Source organism: Prionailurus viverrinus, chromosome B1 (assembly GCF_022837055.1).
Source record: "Prionailurus viverrinus isolate Anna chromosome B1, UM_Priviv_1.0, whole genome shotgun sequence".
Classification (NCBI taxonomy): domain Eukaryota; kingdom Metazoa; phylum Chordata; class Mammalia; order Carnivora; family Felidae; genus Prionailurus; species Prionailurus viverrinus.
Window position 1 is genome coordinate 132,867,914 of NC_062564.1, and position 21,086 is coordinate 132,888,999.

Genomic DNA, 21,086 nt, shown 5'->3' on the forward strand with positions numbered 1-21,086 from the left:
CAAAATCTTGATGGCCAAGTCACACTCTAGACCAATTAAATCAGAATCTCTAGAGGCATCAGTGTTTTTTAAAAGGCCCCTAGCTGATATCAATGGGCAACCAAGGTTGAGAATAACTGTTGGGAAAGAGAGAATTATGTTACCTACAGGTGCACATGCACCCTAACATCCCAACATTCCTTATTCAATCCTATCCAGTGAACAACAAGAAAGGAAAAAAAGGGGCTATGGTTTGCATTCACCAAATTTCCAAGACGTGGAATCAAAGGTAGTAAAACAGTATCTATACCCAACTCCTCCCCTTCCTTCTTCTACCTCAGACCTAGCATTCACTGAATAAGCTGTGTTTATAGAAATGGAGGCCGTCACTACACAGATGCTTTTCTCTTAGGTCTTTTAAGTGATTCTTCAAGTGTGATGGTAACAGGGTAAACACATGATTTTATCAGTCTCTGTATCTAAACAAACATCTATGCTCAAGTAGAAGTGCACAGGCTTCAGTTTTAAAGAGAAAGAGCAACACCTTTCTAAATAATAGTCTATTTTTAGTTTCTTCTTTGTTATCTTACATTTTTAATGCATACCCCTCTTACCAGTGGTTTAACCTTTAATCTGCCCTATTTCTTTAACCTTACATTATTTTAGATTCTTTTCATCAATGTTTTGTTTTCCAGTCCCAAAAGTGTTAAGTACAATAAATTTTAAATCCAACTACTTAGATCAGGTACTGTATTTATAAAAGTAGTAAAACTAAGTTTTTATGTTAACTTTCACAGGAAAATTAAAGTTGGGCAATTTTATTCAAGTCAATTCCTAGGGAAATGAATACTTCAAACTCTAATACTTATGGACAAAAAAATTATTATCCTGCAGAGATTTAGTGCTTTTCATATTTCACTTTACTCTCATTTTGAAGAAACAAAAAAGCATCTCAGTTTTCCAAGATTTCTCTGTGAAGCACTGAAGCCAGGCCTAAAATAGGTCTAACACAGCAGTTCCAAATCACCCCAGATGGTAGCACTAAACAGAACCTTCTCCAGGCTCCTGACCTGCAAAATATCTAATTGTCCACTTCCACTGTCCAACCTGAAGCCACAGACTCCAGCACAACCTCTTCTACCACATCATAGAATTATACTGACTAGAAGGCAAGAATATTGTGTATTTAAAGATGGCAAAGTATCAGTCGAATGGGGAGAATTTCCAGGACTCATAGGGCCCTTGTCTCCACAGCTCCTCTTTTCCTCCCAACCAATTCTGATTCCTCTGTCATCATGAGTAACCCTTTCCTGCTCTTCCATGAGAGGATAAGAATCAATGCACGATACATGGTTGGTCCTCTGTACATGCTTCCCGAATAAAAGCGGGTGGGCGAGGAAGAAGAGAGGAGAGAAAGCACAAAAATAAGGAAGGGAGTGCAGGGCAGAAAACAAATCTGTGCCCCTGGTTTCAGAATGACTTCCCTTGTCCAAGAAGAACGGAATCAGTTAAAAGCTCTGTCATAGATACTGGACCACTTTCTCTTCTCCCTTCAACCCTGAAAAGATACTGGAATGTCATTCTTCCTGACTTACCCACTACAGTGACATTGGAGACAATCTGAAATTTTAGTGTGGTGCTGTGAGCAAATGATAAATGATAAAGGATATCTGAATACTGTATCATCTCTTTTATATTTTGCATATACTCAATCACATCAAACACACCCACTAAATTTTCAAATACCTAGCATTTGTTGCTACTTAACAGGGAAGAAATGGAAAGTCAAATAATAACAAAGTTATTACAAACTCTCTGGGCCTCCTTAAATATCTTTTGGACTACAGACATAAACAAATAATTTTAAATTATAAACCAGAATCCTATGATTAAAATACCAGGAAAGTTATTGGTACTTCACAGAAGCAAAATAGAGAGAATGTCTTCAAGTTCTAGTTGGCTTACCTTAAGATAAAATTGTTAGAAACAAAGAGTAACATTGCTCTCATGTAATTGTTTATAACAATAAATATTGGTTCACCATTATTCCATCCCCAAAGAAGAGTGAAAAGAAATTTTACCTCATATTTGGAGCAAAGTACGAAAGTTTGGTCTCCTCCAGAGAAGATCTGCTTAACAATATGATATTTAAAGCGATCTGTCAAAAAAAATTTTCAACAGCACATTTTTCAGTAATTAAGCTTTTTCCATGATCCCCTTTTCTAATATTCCAAAATACGCTTCAGACTAGTTTCCTATCCATTTTATTTATATCAGAGAAGAAACCTTCTCGCCTGGCTCTCTGCCCAAAACTGTTTCTACTTCGATTAAAAATAAATGTATAAAATGGTATCCCCCACTCCAACCCTACCTCCACCCCCTCCCTAACTGCCAGCTAATCCTGACCTCGTTTCTATTTTTCATTCTCATCTTTCATGCCACTGACCTGAAATTTTAAATAGTCACTACTATCAACGGTAACATGCCTAAGAAATAATCCAACATCAGAGTGTGGTGGTCTCTAGCCCCTTCAGGATGAAGCTTGTCATGTAAGGACCTCCATTTCCTACTCCCTGCTTTATCTTCCATCACACCATATCCACGGTGACTTTCCAATACCACCACATTGCTCTCACTGCTAACAGACCACACTATTCCCTACCTCCACATCTTTTCCTTCCACCACCACCCCCCGTGCACACTGTACTCTCCATGATGGTGCCTCCTAGGGCGAAGTTGCAACGGTGCTCCTGGAATTGTGCGATTCCGTGGTACTCACCACTGCCCACTCCCTCACAGTCCTCTACCTGGCTAACTCCAAATCATCCTTTAAGACACAGCTCAAACTTCCTCTAACCGGAATACTCCTTGATGCCTTCCTCTGTGCTCCCACATTACCATGAAGGTTCCTAAAACCACAGCATTTACATAATGAATTGAAATTTACCTACTTAACATTATAAAATCATCCTGGCAAACATCCAAACACAAATTTATGATCACATAAATTAGGTCGTAATGAAACTTTAAGAATTTGTGGTTCCAAATTAATTGATACAACACTTGAGTTTTTAAAATTGGTTTATTTCTTAAACACATGCATTCCTAGCATGACTACAATGCCTTGGGGTAAAAGAAATTCTCAAATGACAGAGAAGAGGACAACTAGCCATTCCTTCACTGTGGGGAACATCATCAAAACCAAATTTTGTTTATTTTATATTGTAAGTTCCACTACATTTTTAGATGCTCATATATTCATTCCATACATCTTGACTGACTGAGAAGTCTGTGCCAGGCCTTGTGCTATATGTCAAATTTACAAAAAGGAAAAGACTCAGTCCTTGCACTGAAGTTATAAACCAGCAGAAAACTTATGGTTATTATTGTTTAAAAAGAAAATCCTAATCAGGGCACTTGGATGGCTCCACCGGTTAAGCGTCCAACTCTTAATTTCAGCCCAGGTCATGATCTCACAGTTTTTAAGACTGAGCTCCTCATTGGGCTCTGTGCTGACAGCATGGAGCCTACTTCTGATCCTCTCTCTCTCCCTCTCTCTCTCCCCTTTCACTGCTTGCTCTCTCTCAAAATAAATAAAAATAAACATTTTTTAAAAATCCTAATCAAGCCATAAGTCACTTTATAGTCTTCAAAATCAAAGTTATTATTAAATCACACTTCTTTTTAATGGCTCTCCAGCTCCATGTCAGCCCCTGGATTTATTTATTTCAAGCCACTCATATAGAGTGACTGCCTTATTTGGATTTCCAATGAAATGGATGTTATGTTATTTAACTTATTTTTTTAAGGGAAGAAAAAAAATGGCATAAAAAGAAATCATGTCATGTTATGACCAGAGTAGCAAAAGTAAAGGTAACACAGCACAAGCATAAAGAGCACAGGCTTTAGAATGAGGCAGACCTGGGTTTAATTCCTGTCCCCAGAATCTATGTAATCTTGGGCAAGTTACTTAACCTCCTTAAGACTCAATTTCCTCATCTCCAACATAGGAATCATAACCACCAATTCTTAAGGTTGTTTTTGGTGCTTAGCTTAAGTAATGGAGCTTGGTTAAGCATTCAATAAGCATTAACTTTCATTATCAGCAATGATAATAAGTAAAATTTATACACCACCACCAAGGTCTTTAGGGCCAAAGTAACATTTTTTGCTTGATCTCAATCGAGATCTCTAGGATCTTAATTATAAGGCCTCATGCATAGTAACTACTCAAGTATTTGTTGATCAATGTTAAAAGAATATATCTCATATTTATTTCCTCCAAAAGACTTCAAGGTAAAAAACAGATATGTGTTCTATAAAAATTTTTTATCACTTAAAATACCATTAAATTCCAATGAAAATCACTCTTACCAGCTCTGGCTGAAAGCTGGCCACTATGGGCAGCCCAGTAACCTTTCACAGGGGATGGGCACTTAACGTTACAAGTGTGTCCTGTTCCCAATTGACCTCTTGCTCCACAACCGAATGCATAGATGAGTCCAGAAGAAGGCACGAAGGCTAGAGTGTGTTGTCTGGGGAAAAATAATTTAAAATAACTTACCAGCATAGTTTCTACTAATAGGGATAAACACTCAGACTCTTTTAACCACCATATATGAGCACAGCAATACCTAGGGATGCCCCTAAGAAATCCTACCCCACATTTACATGTGACTGTTTGCAAGCAAGCAGCAGCTGGCTCTCCATAATGCTGCCCTTCTCTGAGACTCTAGGCAACAAGAAGGATGGGCAAGACTTAGAAAAGGCTGCACGGCCTGCTGTATTTGGCCTGTGGGATGACAGAGAAGAAGCAGGGTGGACCAGGCAAAATTTCCAAGAAGTTCTTTGAGGCTTTCTCACTTTCCTTTCTTCATGTCTTCCCCCCTATCCTACCAGTCTTTATCCCAGAAGAAACCTAATGTCCCCAACTTGATCCACTCATCTCAAACCCATCCTTGTCACACACAGCTCAGATTAGACTCTCTCCAAACTTTCCCCATAGGTGTGTATGCAGTTAAGATCTCTTAAGATACTGATCCATATGCTTGGTCACGACAAAGACAAAATTCATTTCTGGGTCTTAATAGACACTAGGAAGCTCTGAGGAGCACTCACCGGCCACAAGCAATCTGCGTTACTTCACTGCCCATCAGCTCCAGAACTCTTCTTGGATTAACCTCATCGTTCATGGAATCATGTCCAAGTTGCCCACAGGAACCAGCACCAAAGGTAAACACACCTCCACTCTAACAAGGGACAAATACCACATGACCACACTGTATCTCTGAGTTTGAGTACACTCCTCTAAAAATCTCTGTATGCAAAATTCTTATCACAGCAGTCTGTACAAGAACACTACACTCACATGATCCTTCATCCAAATCACATCTTTAGTATGTTCATTAAATAAAAAATAATAATAATAAAGGAAATTAAAACTATATCTTTATGGAACAAAGACAGCACTGCTCAAGGGAATAGGCGCCATCTTTAAATTTCGAAAGTTGTTTAAAAGTATAATGATGTGTTCGGAAGCAAACAAAATAAGGAGAAACAGAGGTAGATGACATGGCATGATTTTGCACAATCATTCGTACATAATAAATTAAATGCTCCACAAACTCCTTGGTGAGTGAGCTACTTTATTCCCTGCTGTACTTGAATAAATGCTAACACATTTTACTAAAGTGAATCTATAACAGTATTTGTTCAATGTAAAAATACATTTTCATTCTCTCTAGATATAACTGTTTTAGAAGAAATAAGTTGATAATTTTAAAACATTAAGTACATTGCTCTTTATTTTTCACATATTTAATTGTTTTACAGGAACAAAAAATGTTGCTATATATTTTAAGATTATATTGAACTATTTTTAAACACCATCACTATGCTAAAAAATGCTATCAAAAATAATCAAGTAATAATAATCATCTGTGTCATATCTAGCACCAAAGAAAGCATCACAGAACAAACCAGAACACTCTGAGTCCCTTACTTTTGTGAGGACTGCTGTGTGTTCTTCTCCACAACTAATATAGACAACTTTTTGGGTTCGTAAGAGTTTCACATGGCAAGGAGACTCTCGATCTAAAATAAGAGAAAAATCAGAATGTCACTACCATTTTGTCTTTGAGATGAAATATCAAACACAGCTATCTTGACATGAATTTTGGGTCCCCCTGGATTCCTGACTCACATATTCTCCTTTCTGCCTACACGTCCACTGGAATGTCTAGCAGATACCATGTTTTTTTAGGGTTATTTATTTTTGAGGGGATAAGGGGCAGAGAGAAAGAGGGAGAGAGAGAGAATCTCAAGCAGGCTCTGCACTACCAGCATGAAGCCCGATGTGAGGCTTGATCTCAAGAACCATGAGATCATGACCTGAGCCGAAATCAAGAGTCTAACACTTGACTGAGCCACCCAGGCATCCCAGACATCTCGTTTTTAATACATCTAAAACCTAACTCATGGTTTCCCCACACTTTCCAACTCTGCCCACTCTCACCGCATGCACCACACACACACACACACACACATGCACACGCGCGCACGCACACACAGTTTTCCTCATTCCATAAATGGTACCTTTATCTTTCTAGTTCTCTTTTTATTTCAAACCACACACCCAACAATGTGCAAAACCAACTGGCTCCGCCTTCAAAGTATATTAAAATCCAACTTTATTCCCACTGTCTCCAAACTGGTCTTCTAGCCTCCCCTGGACCCGTGATAGCCAAAGTGAAATTAGATCACTCTTCTCCTCAAAACCTCCAGTGTCTTCCCCTTTCACTGAGGGAAGCCAAAATCTTTCCTTTGCCTTATAGGGCCCTGCGTCACTGGGCCTATACTGCGTCTCTGATCTCCAGCTCTGCTACTCTTCTCCCCTCTCATTTCACTCGAGCACACCATCTATCTTCCCACATCACAGCCTCTATACACCCTGTTCCCTTTGACTGCAGGGCTCTGTCTGCTCAAATATCTTATCAAGCAGACCCTCCCAGGAAGCCTTATGTAAAACAGGTTAACTCTTCTCTCAAACCCTCTGACATACTATATATTTACTGGTCTGTTGTTTACTTCTGCCCACTAGCATGCAATCTCCACTAAGCCAAAGGTATTATCTTTCTTGTTCACTGTTGCACCCTTAGTACCCAACATGGGTCCAGCACATAGCAGACTCTCAAGAAGCATGTGTTAAACAAATAAGCTGGGCTTGGGAAAAAAAAAAAAAAAAAGAGAGATACATATAAAGAGTTTGCTTACCTTCTTCATCACTGAGCCCTAGCTGCCCTGCATTATTCATCCCCCAGCCAAAAACTGCTCCTGAGAGAGACAGGGCAAAGCTATGAGCTCCTCCTGCAGCCACCTGAGCCAGGGGGATGCCCTCCAGGGACCTCACCCTCTGTGGGCTAGCCTGGGAGGGGAACTCCTTCCCCAGGCCCAGCTGCCCATGGCTATTCTTTCCCCAGGTGAAGAACTGACCATCTGAAATAAAAACAGGATAACTAGTATTATGAGAAATGATACAAGTTCCATTCACAAAAATAACCTCATTAGAACAACATAGTTGCCCAGCAGAGTCATTTGTTAGTTGCTCCCCTTCAATGCACCAAACTCTCCTGAGAGCAAGGGACAGACACTTCATACTATTAAGACTGCCAAAACCAAAACTCCCACTTGTCATGACAACAGAGAGATAAACTGAGTCTTCTGCCCTTTGAAGGCTATGAACATTTACGCAAAGAAAAAATTAAATGTTTACGTCAATTCAGTTTTGAATAGGCCAGTTACCAGGCTTAGATCCACTAAACAAGCTAACTAGTTCTAACTACACCAAGATCATGAAACCCAGGGCTCATAAGGTCCAGCTTCTACCTGGACTATCTCACAGAGGATCAAGCACATGTTGGTACCAACTTCCCCTCAAATTTATTCTAACATGGAATGCATTATTATTTGCTGGCTTAGGTTTCTCTAACACCTTCTTTTTCACTTATTTAGAAGCTTGATAGTAGAATGTAGCTTGACTGTAGCTACAAAAAAACAATCTTCTGTATGTTCAAGAGCACTGAGGTTGGGTCCTTCCTCCTACTCATCCTCCCCTGAGAGCACTGATGACCACCTTCTTCATTGTCCACACTCTGAGAAAAGCTGCACAAAGGCTGTCTGAGAAATGCCACTGTCCAACAGCACTGCACAGACCCTAACCAGTTAGTTAAAGGTGTCCGGTAAGATAACATCACCTATATATGCAAAGAGAAATGTTTCCCAAATTAACATAATGTTAGCATAATATTTCAATGTTACATTACCAGCTGCAAGAGCCAAGCAATGCCAGTTGCCACAGGAAACTTGTAATATCGTCTGCTGGTTCAGTTTTTGTATTAACCTGAAACAGAAAAGGTTTTCCTCTTAAGAGGCATGCACAATGATCAGGAATATTCCCAACAGTTGTAATCAATAACATCTTTCCTAGAAGACTTTTAAAAATCAAATACATGATCTTACATGATATAATTCTACTAGTTCTTTCACCAACCTCCTAGGTTAGGAGTTACTGTTAGGCAGCTACTGTTAAAAAACAAAACGAAACAAAATAAAAAACATGTCTGCACTTAAACTGACTACCATAACTCTGTTAATTCCCACCTTCTCATCTCCAATTGAGGGGCAAATGGAGTAAGTTATGGAACAGAGATGCCCAGGAATATGGCTGGTGTCTAAATGGTTTTCAAAATGAGGGCAATGCCATGATCCAGCAATCCCACTTCTGGGTACATATCTAGAAGAATTGAAAGCAGGGTCCCAAAGAGATACTTGTAGACCCATGTTCAGAACAGCATTATTCACAATGGCCAAAAGGTAGAAGCAACTCAAGTGTCCATCAATAGATGAGTGGAAAAACAAAATGTCATATATTCATACAATGGGATATTAATGAGCCTTCGAAAAAATGGAAACTCTGACATATGCTGCAGTATGGGTGAAACTAGAAGACATTATGCTAAGTGAAATTATCCAGTAACAAAAGGCAAATATCTCATGAATACACTTATGAGAGATATCAAGAGTACTCAAATTCATACAAATCAAGTCTGATGATGAGAAACAGGGAGTTGCTGTTTAATGGGTAGACTTCAATTTTTGCAAGATAGGTTTTTACAATTTATGGAGACTGTTCATATAACTATGTAAGTATACTTAACATTACTTACTGCACTACACACTTAAAAATGGTTAAGATGGAAAATTTTATGTTTGGTGTATTTTACAATTTTTGTTTACCACAATTTTTAAAAAATAAGGGCAAAACCCAAATTCCCTAGGATGATAAAGAGGAAAATCATATGAATACATTTCAAATCTTGCTCCTCTGCTTGCTCATGTGAAAGACAGGGACAAGAACAGTACTTATTTTACAGGTTGTGGTAAAAAAAATAAATGAAAAAACTCCATGCAACGTGCCTGGTGCTGCCCCACAGAATTGGGCACCTGGGAATATCTCCTGTTCCCTATTGTAACAGCTTGCAAGTTGCCATGTTCCTCTGCATTAAGTCTATGCCAATGGAACAAAGGAGTCAGATGGACATGCCCTCGGGAGAGGGGTGTCTTAGAATATAGATGCCCAGTGGGGAGGAAATTATTTAGAGTGGCAAGGACATATTGCTTTTGTTAATGTTTTATTTTCTCACATACAAAAAGTTTATATAACAGAGTTCACACATGCGTTTAGCACCAAATAGAACCCAACTATTTTTTATTGAGATAATTGTAGATTCACATACAGTTATAGGAAATAATATGGAAATATTACACTACGTGTTAACTACCTAGAATTTAAATAAAAAGTTGACAAATAAAAATAATAAGTAAATAAAAAAAAATAGTACAGAGAGATCACATGTATACTCTGTCCAGTTTCCACTAGTGGTGACATTTTGTGAATCCACAGTATAAAAATCATAACCAGGATACTAATATTAATAAAATCTACAAATATTACTCCTATTTCCCTAGCTTTATTTATACTCAATTCTGTGTATTAATTTTATTACCTGTATAGGTTCATGTATCCACCACCACAATCAAGATACTGAATGGTTCAAACATCATGAGGATTCTTCATGTTATACTTTTATAACCACTGCTCCCCTCCCCTATCCTAGCCCTTGACAACCACTAATCTATCTTCCATTTCCAAAATTCTTTCATTTCAAGAATGTTATATAAATAAAAGCATTCAGTAGGTAAACTTTTGGGATTGGCTCTTTTTCCCTCTCAGAATAATTCCCTGGACATTCATCCAAGTTGTTACATGTATCAATAGCATGTAGAACCCCACTACTTTTTAAAATTGGAAAATGTATTACTACCTAAGGGACCAATGTTTCAGAAATTTTATGCAGTAAGAGTCCTTTTTTCCTTGGCCAGTTTCCACTCAAATTCCCTATGATTCTCCCTTCATGGGTCAACCATTATTCTTATCACAACCTTCATAATCACATAGAAAGGAAGCAGATCAAAAGGACAAAGATAAACAACAGAGAAATTATAGCCTTGAGGTGGAGAGGAGGGATATATAAAGAATGCAAGCACATAGTATGTTTTACCTACGCATCTCATTCTATCCTCCCAGTAACTTCTTAAAGGCACACAATACATAATACCACTTTTAAGTTAAGAAATCGAGGTTTAGATAAATTAAACAGTTTGTTCAAGGTCACCCACCTAATAAATAATAAAACCTGTATTAGGATAGAATCTGAAGCTGTTTGAGTTCAAAGCTATGTTACTTTCCACAATGCTAGGATATGAAATAACAAATTTATTTCAACTAAGTTAAAATATAAAATTATATACAAACCAAGGCCTCAGAAGTCATCCATAATTTAGATATGACTAACAAAAATTAAATCGTTCCTATAACACAAGTTACTTCACTTTTAGAAATGAAATGCCACTAAAAACCTTTGAGTCTTTAGTAATCAACAAGTGAAATATTTTTGTCATTTATGTTATCAATCTTTTCCCTAATTATCACACAGTCTCATTAAAATATATATAGCACCCTTTTTTTTATTGCCACTCTCTCCCCCCAAATTAAACTAATTTTTGGAAAAAATAAATCCAAGATATTAGCTGTTCTAAATCAGGAAGTGAATCAAATCACTCTTCATGTTCCTCTTTTCCTTAAAACAGCTTTTGATTAAAGAGACATAAATCGAAGAAGGGCAAAAAGGAAGAGGAAGAAGAGTATTTGGTTCTCTAAAGGGGACAATAACTGGGCAGGGAAGGAGAGGTTGTTTATTAAACAGATTTGCAATAAGCAGCACATGTGCTGGGCACCCTTAACAACAGTGATGCTAAAATGAATAATCTAGGTCTCATGCCATCAAGAGCTCCCAGCTTTGTACAACAGATAGTCACTAAAAAAACAGTTACAGAGAATATGACAAGTACTCTTGTAGGGGGATGCTATATATATTTGTAATATAAAAAAAAAAAAACAGGAATTAAATGAAGGAAATAAACTGGTGGCCTCTTTAATCATCAAGAACTCTTGAAAAACTGAGACTCTACCCCTAAGAAGTTCACCTGGAAGTAATTTCATTATTTTGAATATTTACTTAGTGGTGAAGCATCTGATGGATACTTAATTAAACCATCTAAGATTCAGAATTTAAGTAAATATTTGAGACTCAAAATGAATGATTAATATTTTTGTGTTAAAAAAAAACTTCTGTATGCTATTTTAGCTGCTCATAATGCTCATAATGGCTTATTTTTAGAGTAGTGGGTCAACCTTTTGATTGTAGTTTAAAGTCCTTAACTGAGTAATTGATTTAGGCTTACAATTTTAAATTAAAGGTTACTAAGTCCAGCAAGTGAAAAGATGATTTATTCAAACATTTATTGACTTTCAAATACCATGCTAGCAACTACGTTACTAGAATAAATAAAGTACAATTCTTGAACAACTCACATTTTTTTAACTGGAGATAGACATTTCTATAAATAATTACAATTTTTGTGATACATGCTATAAAGTATAAGGCACAGCAGTGGCACCAAAAAAGAATAGCAATTAAATAAAGTAGAATCAAAAACAAAGAGTCTAACAAAGCAACAGCAAGAAACAGAATTTATAAAACTGATATCTGAAAAGTCAGATTCCTGTCCATGACATTCTTACCTGGGCACTGCCACCGAATCCTCAGTAGTCATGAGTCCCAGTTGACCATCACTCCCTGCACCCCACGAAAACAGCTGGCCCCGGTCACTGAGGGCCAGACTGTGGGACTCACCACATGCCACATGGACAATGTGCTGATCTGCCAAAGCTCCAATTTGCTCTGAAAGAGACCAAACCAAGGAGGAAAATGTATAGCCTAGAAATCACACAGAATTTTCTTCAGAATTTCTTCAGAATGATCCTCCTAGGCAGTTTTGTTTTTCAGAAAGAACTACTAAATTGATATATTTATCGAGATTATAAATTTTATATGTTTCTAAAGAAATCAATTTAGATCCCAGCTACACTGGGTAGCACATATGCATGCATCAGCAACACATATCCCAGATGTCTTCTCTTGTGCCTGGTGCTTCCCTCCAGAGAGAAGTCCGAAGGTTTACTATTTGCAGAGAGTGAACAAGAGAGGCCCAAATGTGAGTGGGAATGAGACAGATGACTAAAAGCAGTGGCAATGAGTGAAATTCTGCCTGGGAACAATAAGAACCTCCCTCCCAGAGCCCTCCCTCCCTAACAGAGGAAGCACCTTTCTCCCCACAGTTCAGGGACAGTCTCATACATACGTAGGTAATAAAAAAGAGGATTTCCCTGAGAAAACAGGCCCAAAAGAGAAGATCCACAGACACTGACATCTGTGGGTCCCCAGTGAAATGTCCAGCTTCCTGCTAGTTAACAAGCCTTGCCCACAGCTCCACTCGCATTTTAGTACCTTACTTTTAAATATAAAAGGCTGGCCCAGGATTATCACATGTGAGGAAAATGCTAACATGAAAGAAAAGAGCAAAACAAACAGAAGAAAATGAACTGTGAAGATAAAGACCAAGCTGGGAGCAGAAAAAAATTTATGTTGTCAGAGAAATAAAAGAAGATAAGGACCACTGAAACATCTGAGAAACAAAATCATCTTAGAAAATGAAAATACAGCAGCAAAAATTTAAAGAAAAAAGCCGTTGGGGTACCTGGCTGGCTCATTTGGGGTTGTGGGCTCAAGCCTCACATTGGGTGTAGAGATCACTTAAAAATAAAATCTTTTTTTTTAATATGAAATTTACTGTCAAATTGGTTTCCATATAACACCCAGTGCTCATCCCAACAGGTGCCCTCCTCAATGCCCATCACCCACCCTCCCCTCCCCCCAAACTCCATCAACCCTCAGTTTATTCTCAGTTTTTAAGAGTCTCTTGTGGTTTGGCTCTCTCCCTAACTTTTTTTTTTCTTCCCCGTCCCCCATGGTCTTCTGTTAAGTTTCTCAGGATCCACATAAGAGTGAAAACATATGGTATCTGTCTTTCTCTCTATGACTTATTTCACTTAGCATAACACTCTCCAGTTCCATCCACGTTGCTACAAATGGCCAGATTTCATTCTTTCTCATTGCCAAGTAGTATTCCATTGTGTATATAAACCACAATTTCTTTATCCATTCATCAGTTGATGGACATTTAGGCTGTTTCCATAATTTGGGCTATTGTTGAGAGTGCTGCTATAAACATTGGGGTACAAGTGCCCCTATGCATCAGCACTCCTGTATCCCTGCAGTAAATTCCTAGCAGTGCTATTGCTGGTCATAGGGTAGATCTATTTTTAATTTTTTGAGGAACCTCCACACTGTTTTCCAGAGTGGCTGCACCAGTTTGCATTCCCACCAACTGTGCAAGAGGGTTCCCGTTTCTCCACATCCTTGCCAGCATCTATGGTCTCCTGATTTGTTCATTTTAGCCACTCTAACTGGTGTGAGGTGGTATTTCAGTGTGGTTTTGATTTGTATTTCCCTGATGAGGAGCGACGTTGAACATCTTTTCATGTGCGTGTTGGCCATCCGGATGTCTTCTTTAGAGAAGTGTCTATTCATGTTTTCTGCCCATTTCTTCACTGGGTTGTTTTTCGGGTGTGGAGTTTGGTGAGCTCTTTCTAGATTTTGGATACTAGCCCTTTGTCGGATATGTCATTTGCAAATATCTTTTCCCATTCAGTTGGTTGCCTTTTAGTTTTGTTGATTGTTTCCTTTGCAGTGCAGAAGCTTTTTATCTTCATGAGGTCCCAGTAGTTCATTTTTGCTTTTAATTCCCTTGCCTTTGGAGATGTGTCAAGTAAGAAATTGCTGTGGCTGAGGTCAGAGAAGTTTTTTCCTGCTTTCTCCTCTAGGGTTTTGATAGTTTCCTGTCTCACATTCAGGTCCTTCATCCATTTTGAGTTTATTTTTGTGAATGGTGTGAGAAAGTGGTCTAGTTTCATTCTTCTGCATGTTGCTGTCCAGTTCTCCCAGCACCATTTGTTAAAGAGACTGTCTTTTTTCCATTGGATATTCTTTCCTGCTTTGTCAAAGATTAGTTGGCCATACTTTTGTGGGTCCAATTCTGGAGTCTCTACTCTATTCCAATGGTCTCTGTGTCTGTTTTTGTGCCAATACGATGCTGTCTTGATGATTACAGCTTTGAAACCTACAGACATCACAATGACTCTAAACCCATATCTTTCAATAATAACACTGAATGTAAATGGACTAAATGCTCCAACCAAAAGACACAGGGTATCAGAATGGATAAAAAAAAAAAAAACAAGACCCATCTATTTGCTGTCTACAAGAGACTCACTTTAGACCTGAGGACACCTTCATATTGAAGGTGAAGGGATGGAGAACTATCTATCATGCTACTGGAAATCAAAATAAAGCTGGAGTAGCCATACTTAGACAAACTAGACTTTAAAGGCTGTAACAAGAGATAAAGAAGGGCATTATATAATAATTGCAGGGTTTATCCATCAGGAAATGTCTATGTACCGAATATGGGAGCCCCCAAATATACAAAACAATTACTCACAAACATAAGCAACCTTATGGATAAGAATGTGGTAATTGCAGGGGACTTTAACACTCCACTTACAGAAATGGATAGATCATCTAGTCACACGGTCAATAAAGAAACAAGGGCCCTGAATGATACATTGGATCAGATGGACTTAACAGATATATTTAGAACTCTGCATCCCAAAGCAATGGAGTATACTTTCTTCTCGAGTGCACATGGAACGTTCTCCAAGATAGATCACATGCTGGGTCACAAAACAGCCCTTCATAAGTACACAAAAATTGAGATCATACCATGCACACTTATAGACACACAATGCTATGAAACTTGAAATCAACCACAGGAAAAAGTCTGGAAAACCTCCAAAAGCATGGAGGTTAAAGAATACCCTACCAAAGAATGAATGGGTCAACCAGGCAATTAGAGAAGAAATTAAAAAATATATGGAAACAAACGAAAATGAAAATACAACAATCCAAACCCTTTGGGATGCAGCGAAGGCAGTCCTGAGAGGAAAATACATTGCAATCCAGGCCTATCTCAAGAAACAAGAAAAATCCCAAATACAAAATTTAACAGCACACCTAAAGGAAATAGAAGCAGAACAGCAAAGACACCCCAAACCCAGCAGAAGAAGAGAAATAATAAAGATCAGGGCAGAAATAAACAATACAGAATCTAAAAAAAACAGTAGAGCAGGTCAATGAAACCAAGAGTTGTTTTTTTGAAAAAATAAACAAAATTGATAAACCTCTAGCCAGGCTTTTCAAAAAGAAAAGGGAGATGACCCGAATAGATAAAATCATGAATGAAAATGGAATTATCACCACCAATCCCTCAGAAATACAAGCAATTATCAGGGAATACTATGAAAAATTATATGCCAACAAACTGGACAACCTGGAAGAAATGGACAAATTCCTAAACACCCACACACTTCTAAAACTCAAATGGGAAGAAATAGAAAACTTGAACAGATCCATAACCAGTGAAGAAACTGAATCAGTTATCAAAAATCTCCCAACAAATAAGAGTCCAGGACCAGATGGCTTCCCTGGGGAATTCTACCAGACATTTAAAGCAGAGATAATACCTATCCTTCTCAAGCTGTTCCAAAAAATAGAAAAGGGAAAGAAAACTTCCAGACTCATTCTATGAAGCCAGGATTACTTTGATTCCCAAACCAGACAGAGACCCAGCAAAAAAAGAGAACTACAGGCCAATATCCCTGATGAATATGGATGCAAAAATTCTCAACAAGAGACTAGCAAAATCGAATTCAACAGCATATAAAAAGAATTATTCACCACGATCAAGTGGGATTCATTCCTGGGCTGCAGGGCGGGTTCAACATTCACAAATCAATGTGATACATCACATCAATAAAAGAAAAGAACCATATGATCCTGTCAGTCAATGCAGAAAAGCATTTGACAAAATTCAGCATTCTTTCTTAAAAATAAAATCTTAAGAGGGGCGCCTGGGTGACTCAGTTGGTTAAGTGTCTCTGACTCTTGATTTTGGTTCAGGTTATGATCCCAGGGTCATGGGACCGAGCCCTACCATCAGTGTGGAGCCTGCCTGAGATTCTCTTTCTCTTTCTGCCCCTCTCCCCAACTTGTGTTCTGTCTCTCTCTAAAAAAATAAACATAAATTAAAATAAAGTAAAATCTTAAGAAAAAGCCTTCAAAAGCAGGATGGCAAACTGAAATTGAAGAAATTTTCTACAAAACAGAACAAAAAGGCAAAGAGCAAAACAGAGGGAGGAAAAAAGAAATAAATGAGGGGATTATTCCAAGAGGTCCAATAACAGAAAAATAAGAACTCCAAAAAGAGTATGAGAAAAACACAAGGTAAAATATTTCAAAGAAGAAACACAAGAAAAGTTCTCATAACTGAAGGACTTAAGTTTCATATTGAAAGGACCTATGAAGGACTCAGAATAATGACTGATGATAGACCTACTTCAGAGCATTTCATCTTGAAATTTGAGAACACCAAAACAGACTCTAAAGTTTCTAGAGAAGAAAACAGTTTAAATACAATAGAACAAGGATCAGAACAGCATCAGACTTCTCAGAAGCAATACTGAAAACTAGAAGACAATGGAGCAATGCCTTCACAATTCTGAAGGAAAAGGACTTCCAACTGAGAATTCTGTATCTAACCAACCATGAATCAAATGTGAGGAGAGGGGGGAAAAAGAATAATTTTCAGGCATGTAAGGCTCTCAAAATATTTTATGTCAGATGCTGCCTTTCTCAGAAAGTTACCATAAGATCATGCCTCCAAAACAAAGGAAAATACAGGACCCAGGAAACAAAAATCTTACACAAGAAGAGGTGAAAAACATTTCCAAAACACTCTGTAGCAGGCCTATGAAGCAAAGTTGAAGGAATGCCTCTAAGGTGAAAAATGAAATACAATCTGATGAATTTTATATTGTTATGGTTTTACAGTTATTTCAGAGAATAAAGAGGTTACTATGCAAAAGAAAAAAAAATAAAAAGAAATCATTAACTTCATGAAACACATAAAACGTTTTATAGGAAATAAAAGTAATCATGTTATACACAACCACAATAACCAAATACATGTAATTTACATAATTAAAAATCTCGTGTCAATTGATTTAAAAACTCAACTATTTGGGAAAGGGTAAGTGTCTAGGGGTGAGGAAGAGAAGAGAGTGGGTGGAGAATATAAAAGAATGCTAATCTTCCCCAGTGTCTCTACAGTATGTAGAGAAAAAATAGCATTATAAGCATGTTATTTAGAAATATAAAGGTAAATATTAAAAGAAAGAGCTAAATAAAAGAGTTGACAGGAATGGTCTCTGCTGGTGAAGACAGGGGAGGCAGGGAGCTGCTATTTGAGCTAAACATAGCTTGTGTAAATATTTTACTTGAAAACAAAAGCTTTTTAAAAAAAATAAGCAACTAAAAATATGCTCACGTCAAAGAAATCTGAAAGATACTTTAACTCCTGTAGTTCCCATTGCCCAACTTCTTTAACTTCGACTCACCATTAGAACCTATGTTCCAACTCAGCCTTGCCTCACACACTAGGAACAGTCCTGTCTCTATTTCAGAACAAGGTAAGAAACTCCTAATCAAAGTACCTCAGGTGATTCAGACTCTACTCGTCTGACCAAATATCCACCTTGCACCACAGTTCCAGGAGCTGGGCAGTTTTTATGTTCTCCTGGGCCTGGGTACCTGGCCTGACACATCAGCCATGACTGAGGCCTGAGGCCCTAATACCTGACTTCCTACGCCAACCATTAGCTTTTCTTGTCTGGATATTAGCATTAGCCTTTAGTATTAGTATTAGCCATTAGCATTAGTAATAAGTTTCTCCACTGTCTGGCAGGATACTCTCTACCTGATCTGCCACCTATTTTCTTGCCTCAAAATCTGTCAATAACATCCCTCTTGATCTTATTTACCACAGCTGAACAGCCTCGAAAGGGCATGTCTAGATTCCAAGTACCATTTACTCCCAATCTGGTCAAGTCCAAGACAAACCAATTCCTGTACCATCACATATTAGCCATCAAAACAGACATCAAACCACCATTGCCACAACAATAAAACCTGCAGCCCCAAAGGCAATGTCTGGTAATGCAAAAATCTATGAAGAATCAAACCACCGACTGTACCACATCCAACTTATTTTATTTCTTCTGACCAGAAAACCAAGCTCATCTGATTCAGACTGTAGATCTGTTAGAGTGAAATTATAATCCCTCTTCTAGAATCCACTCCTTAGGTCGGGCCAATGTGGGAATGAATGCTTCATTCACACCTCTCCCTGAACACTCCCTTGCCCCAGTTGGGAACAGTCAGGCTGCAGTGCGCATTTTCACATGCAATCTCTCTGGTTCATTCTGTCAAGACTATATGCTATATTTTGCAGATCATGACAGAACCTCAACCCACGCATTAAAATAATTAAACATACTGAGAAATATTTGGCATTTTTTGATGATAAAAGTATATTTTCTCTCTGATCCTCTCATAGCAAGCCTTTAAAGTCTTTAACAGTCTTTAGCAATGTTCTCAACACTGAATGAGCCAAAGGAATAGGGCAGAACAGTGACAAATGTGGAATACGCTTAGAGCAAGTCAGCAGTTCAACTGGACTTATAACATCAGGATTATTTCTGCCTGGTTTTTGAGCCTATCACAATTTTTAATCTATTCTCAAGCTAATAGTGAATTGGGCATTAAACCATCAAAAGGTGGTAATAGAGAAGGATGGTATGAGCCTGGAGGGTACATGGATGATGTCAATATTTACTTAATCCTGCAGCAACCCTGTGAAGCAGGGTTATAATAAGCCTCAGCTCAGAAAACATGTAATGTGGCCAAGAGCCACAATTAATGAATGGAGGTGCTAGAACTGGATCCCATGTCCTTCTGACTTCAGAGCGATTATACCCACTAGGCTGTATTATATTCTTTCATGGAAAAGGACTAGAAAGATTTTAAGTCGGTAAAAGTAACAATAAAGTGATTAGTCTAGGTATGGATAACAAAAAAAATGACTCTTTTTCTTCATGTCTGTTCAGATGAGAAATATATTTAATAGTCTGCAGTTGGATGGAAAGTATACAGAATATACAAAATAGTAATCAACATTTGGTACTAAATTTTTAACTAATAAAACTGTAATAAATTAAATGTCAGCAGTTGGTATGATAAAAAGTATTAAACTCTCATTACTTAAATGTATCCTTTCTGAGTTTCTCCCAATTATCTATTCGAAGATTGTACTTTTCTTTAATAGTAGAAAAGACAAGGCCATCCTGTGAGAAATCCTATGCTCTGCACTGCCATCCTATGGATTCTAAATCCTTATATTCACGCAACCCGGATTCCTGCTTCCCACTGAACACACCCTAGTGCACGCCCCATCTCCTGCTGCTACACTCTTGCTCTCCCCTGGCAGTGTTCCCTCAGTACTCTCAACCCAGTCTGAGGGGTGCAGCTGACTTGAACTAAAGATCTGCGATGATGGAAATAAGAGTATCTCAACAAACCACTCAAAACAGAAAATAGTCCAAATTCTCCTGCAGATCCCAAAAAGAGAATTTCCTAGTGCCTGATTCTCCGCCTAGGGTCCCCTGTCTTCCCACAACACAACTAGGCGCTCTCGCTCTCTCTCTCGCTCTCTCTCTCGCTCTCTCTCCAGTATTTGCTTCTGTATCTGTCTTGTCCTAAGCCATATTCCAACTACTTTCTTAATTATTCATCTAAACATTTGGCGGGAGGTGGTCTGGGCTATGCTTAGACTCAACTCTATAACACAACAATAACAGAAAAGAGTTATTTCCACAAGAGAAATTCTATCTTGTTCTTGAGCCAAGGCATTCAAACCAGCTTCAGCTTTCCAAAAACAATTTTTTTATTTACTGTACAGTAAGACTGGCCTTTTATTATGTACAAGTCTATGAATTTAAGCACATGTCACAATCAAGATATGGAACATCACTCCAAAAAAGTCCTTTGTGCTGTCTCTTAGTCACACACTCTCCTAATCCCTAACTCCTGACAACCACTGATCCCTTTTCTAGCATTATAGTTTTATATTTTTCTATAGCATCACATAAATGGAATTCTATAGTATCTAACCTTTCAAGTCTGGATTCTCTCACTCTATACAATGACTGAGAGACTCATCCAGGTTGTTGCATGTATCCCACAGTGACCAGTACTCCACTGATTATGGATGTACCACAAACCACTGTTCCTAGTTTGCAGCAATTATAGAGTTGCAATAAGCATTTGTGTACAGGTAACTATGTAAGAATAAATTTTCATTTTCTGAAGTAAATGCCCAGAAGTAAATACTTAAACTTCCTAGATTATTATTTTTGAAGTCAATTCCTTTTTCTTTTGTTTTGTTTTTTGTTGTTTTTGGTTTTTTTGTTTTTTGGTTTTTTTTTTTGATAGAGAGAGAGAGTGCACGCAAGTGAGCAACAGGCAGAGAAAGAGAAGTAGGGCTCACTCGTAGCAGGTCACGAGATCACCCAA

General features: G+C 38.0%; 1 protein-coding gene across 4 annotated transcripts in view; it reads right to left on the reverse strand.

Annotated features, from left to right (window-relative positions):
- The window catches only part of HERC3 (HECT and RLD domain containing E3 ubiquitin protein ligase 3), a 117,707-nt gene that overhangs the window by 52,976 nt on the left and 43,645 nt on the right, over positions 1–21,086 (reverse strand). For all 4 annotated transcript variants that reach the window (XM_047855198.1, XM_047855200.1, XM_047855199.1 and 1 more), the window contains exons 4-10: positions 12,182–12,341; positions 8,301–8,377; positions 7,252–7,473; positions 5,981–6,072; positions 5,098–5,228; positions 4,354–4,514; positions 2,061–2,137 (exon numbers count right to left, since the gene is read on the reverse strand). In XM_047855198.1, coding sequence (XP_047711154.1) covers positions 2,061–2,137; positions 4,354–4,514; positions 5,098–5,228; positions 5,981–6,072; positions 7,252–7,473; positions 8,301–8,377; positions 12,182–12,341 — 920 coding nt within the window. The remainder of the gene's footprint in view (positions 1–2,060; positions 2,138–4,353; positions 4,515–5,097; positions 5,229–5,980; positions 6,073–7,251; positions 7,474–8,300; positions 8,378–12,181; positions 12,342–21,086) is intronic.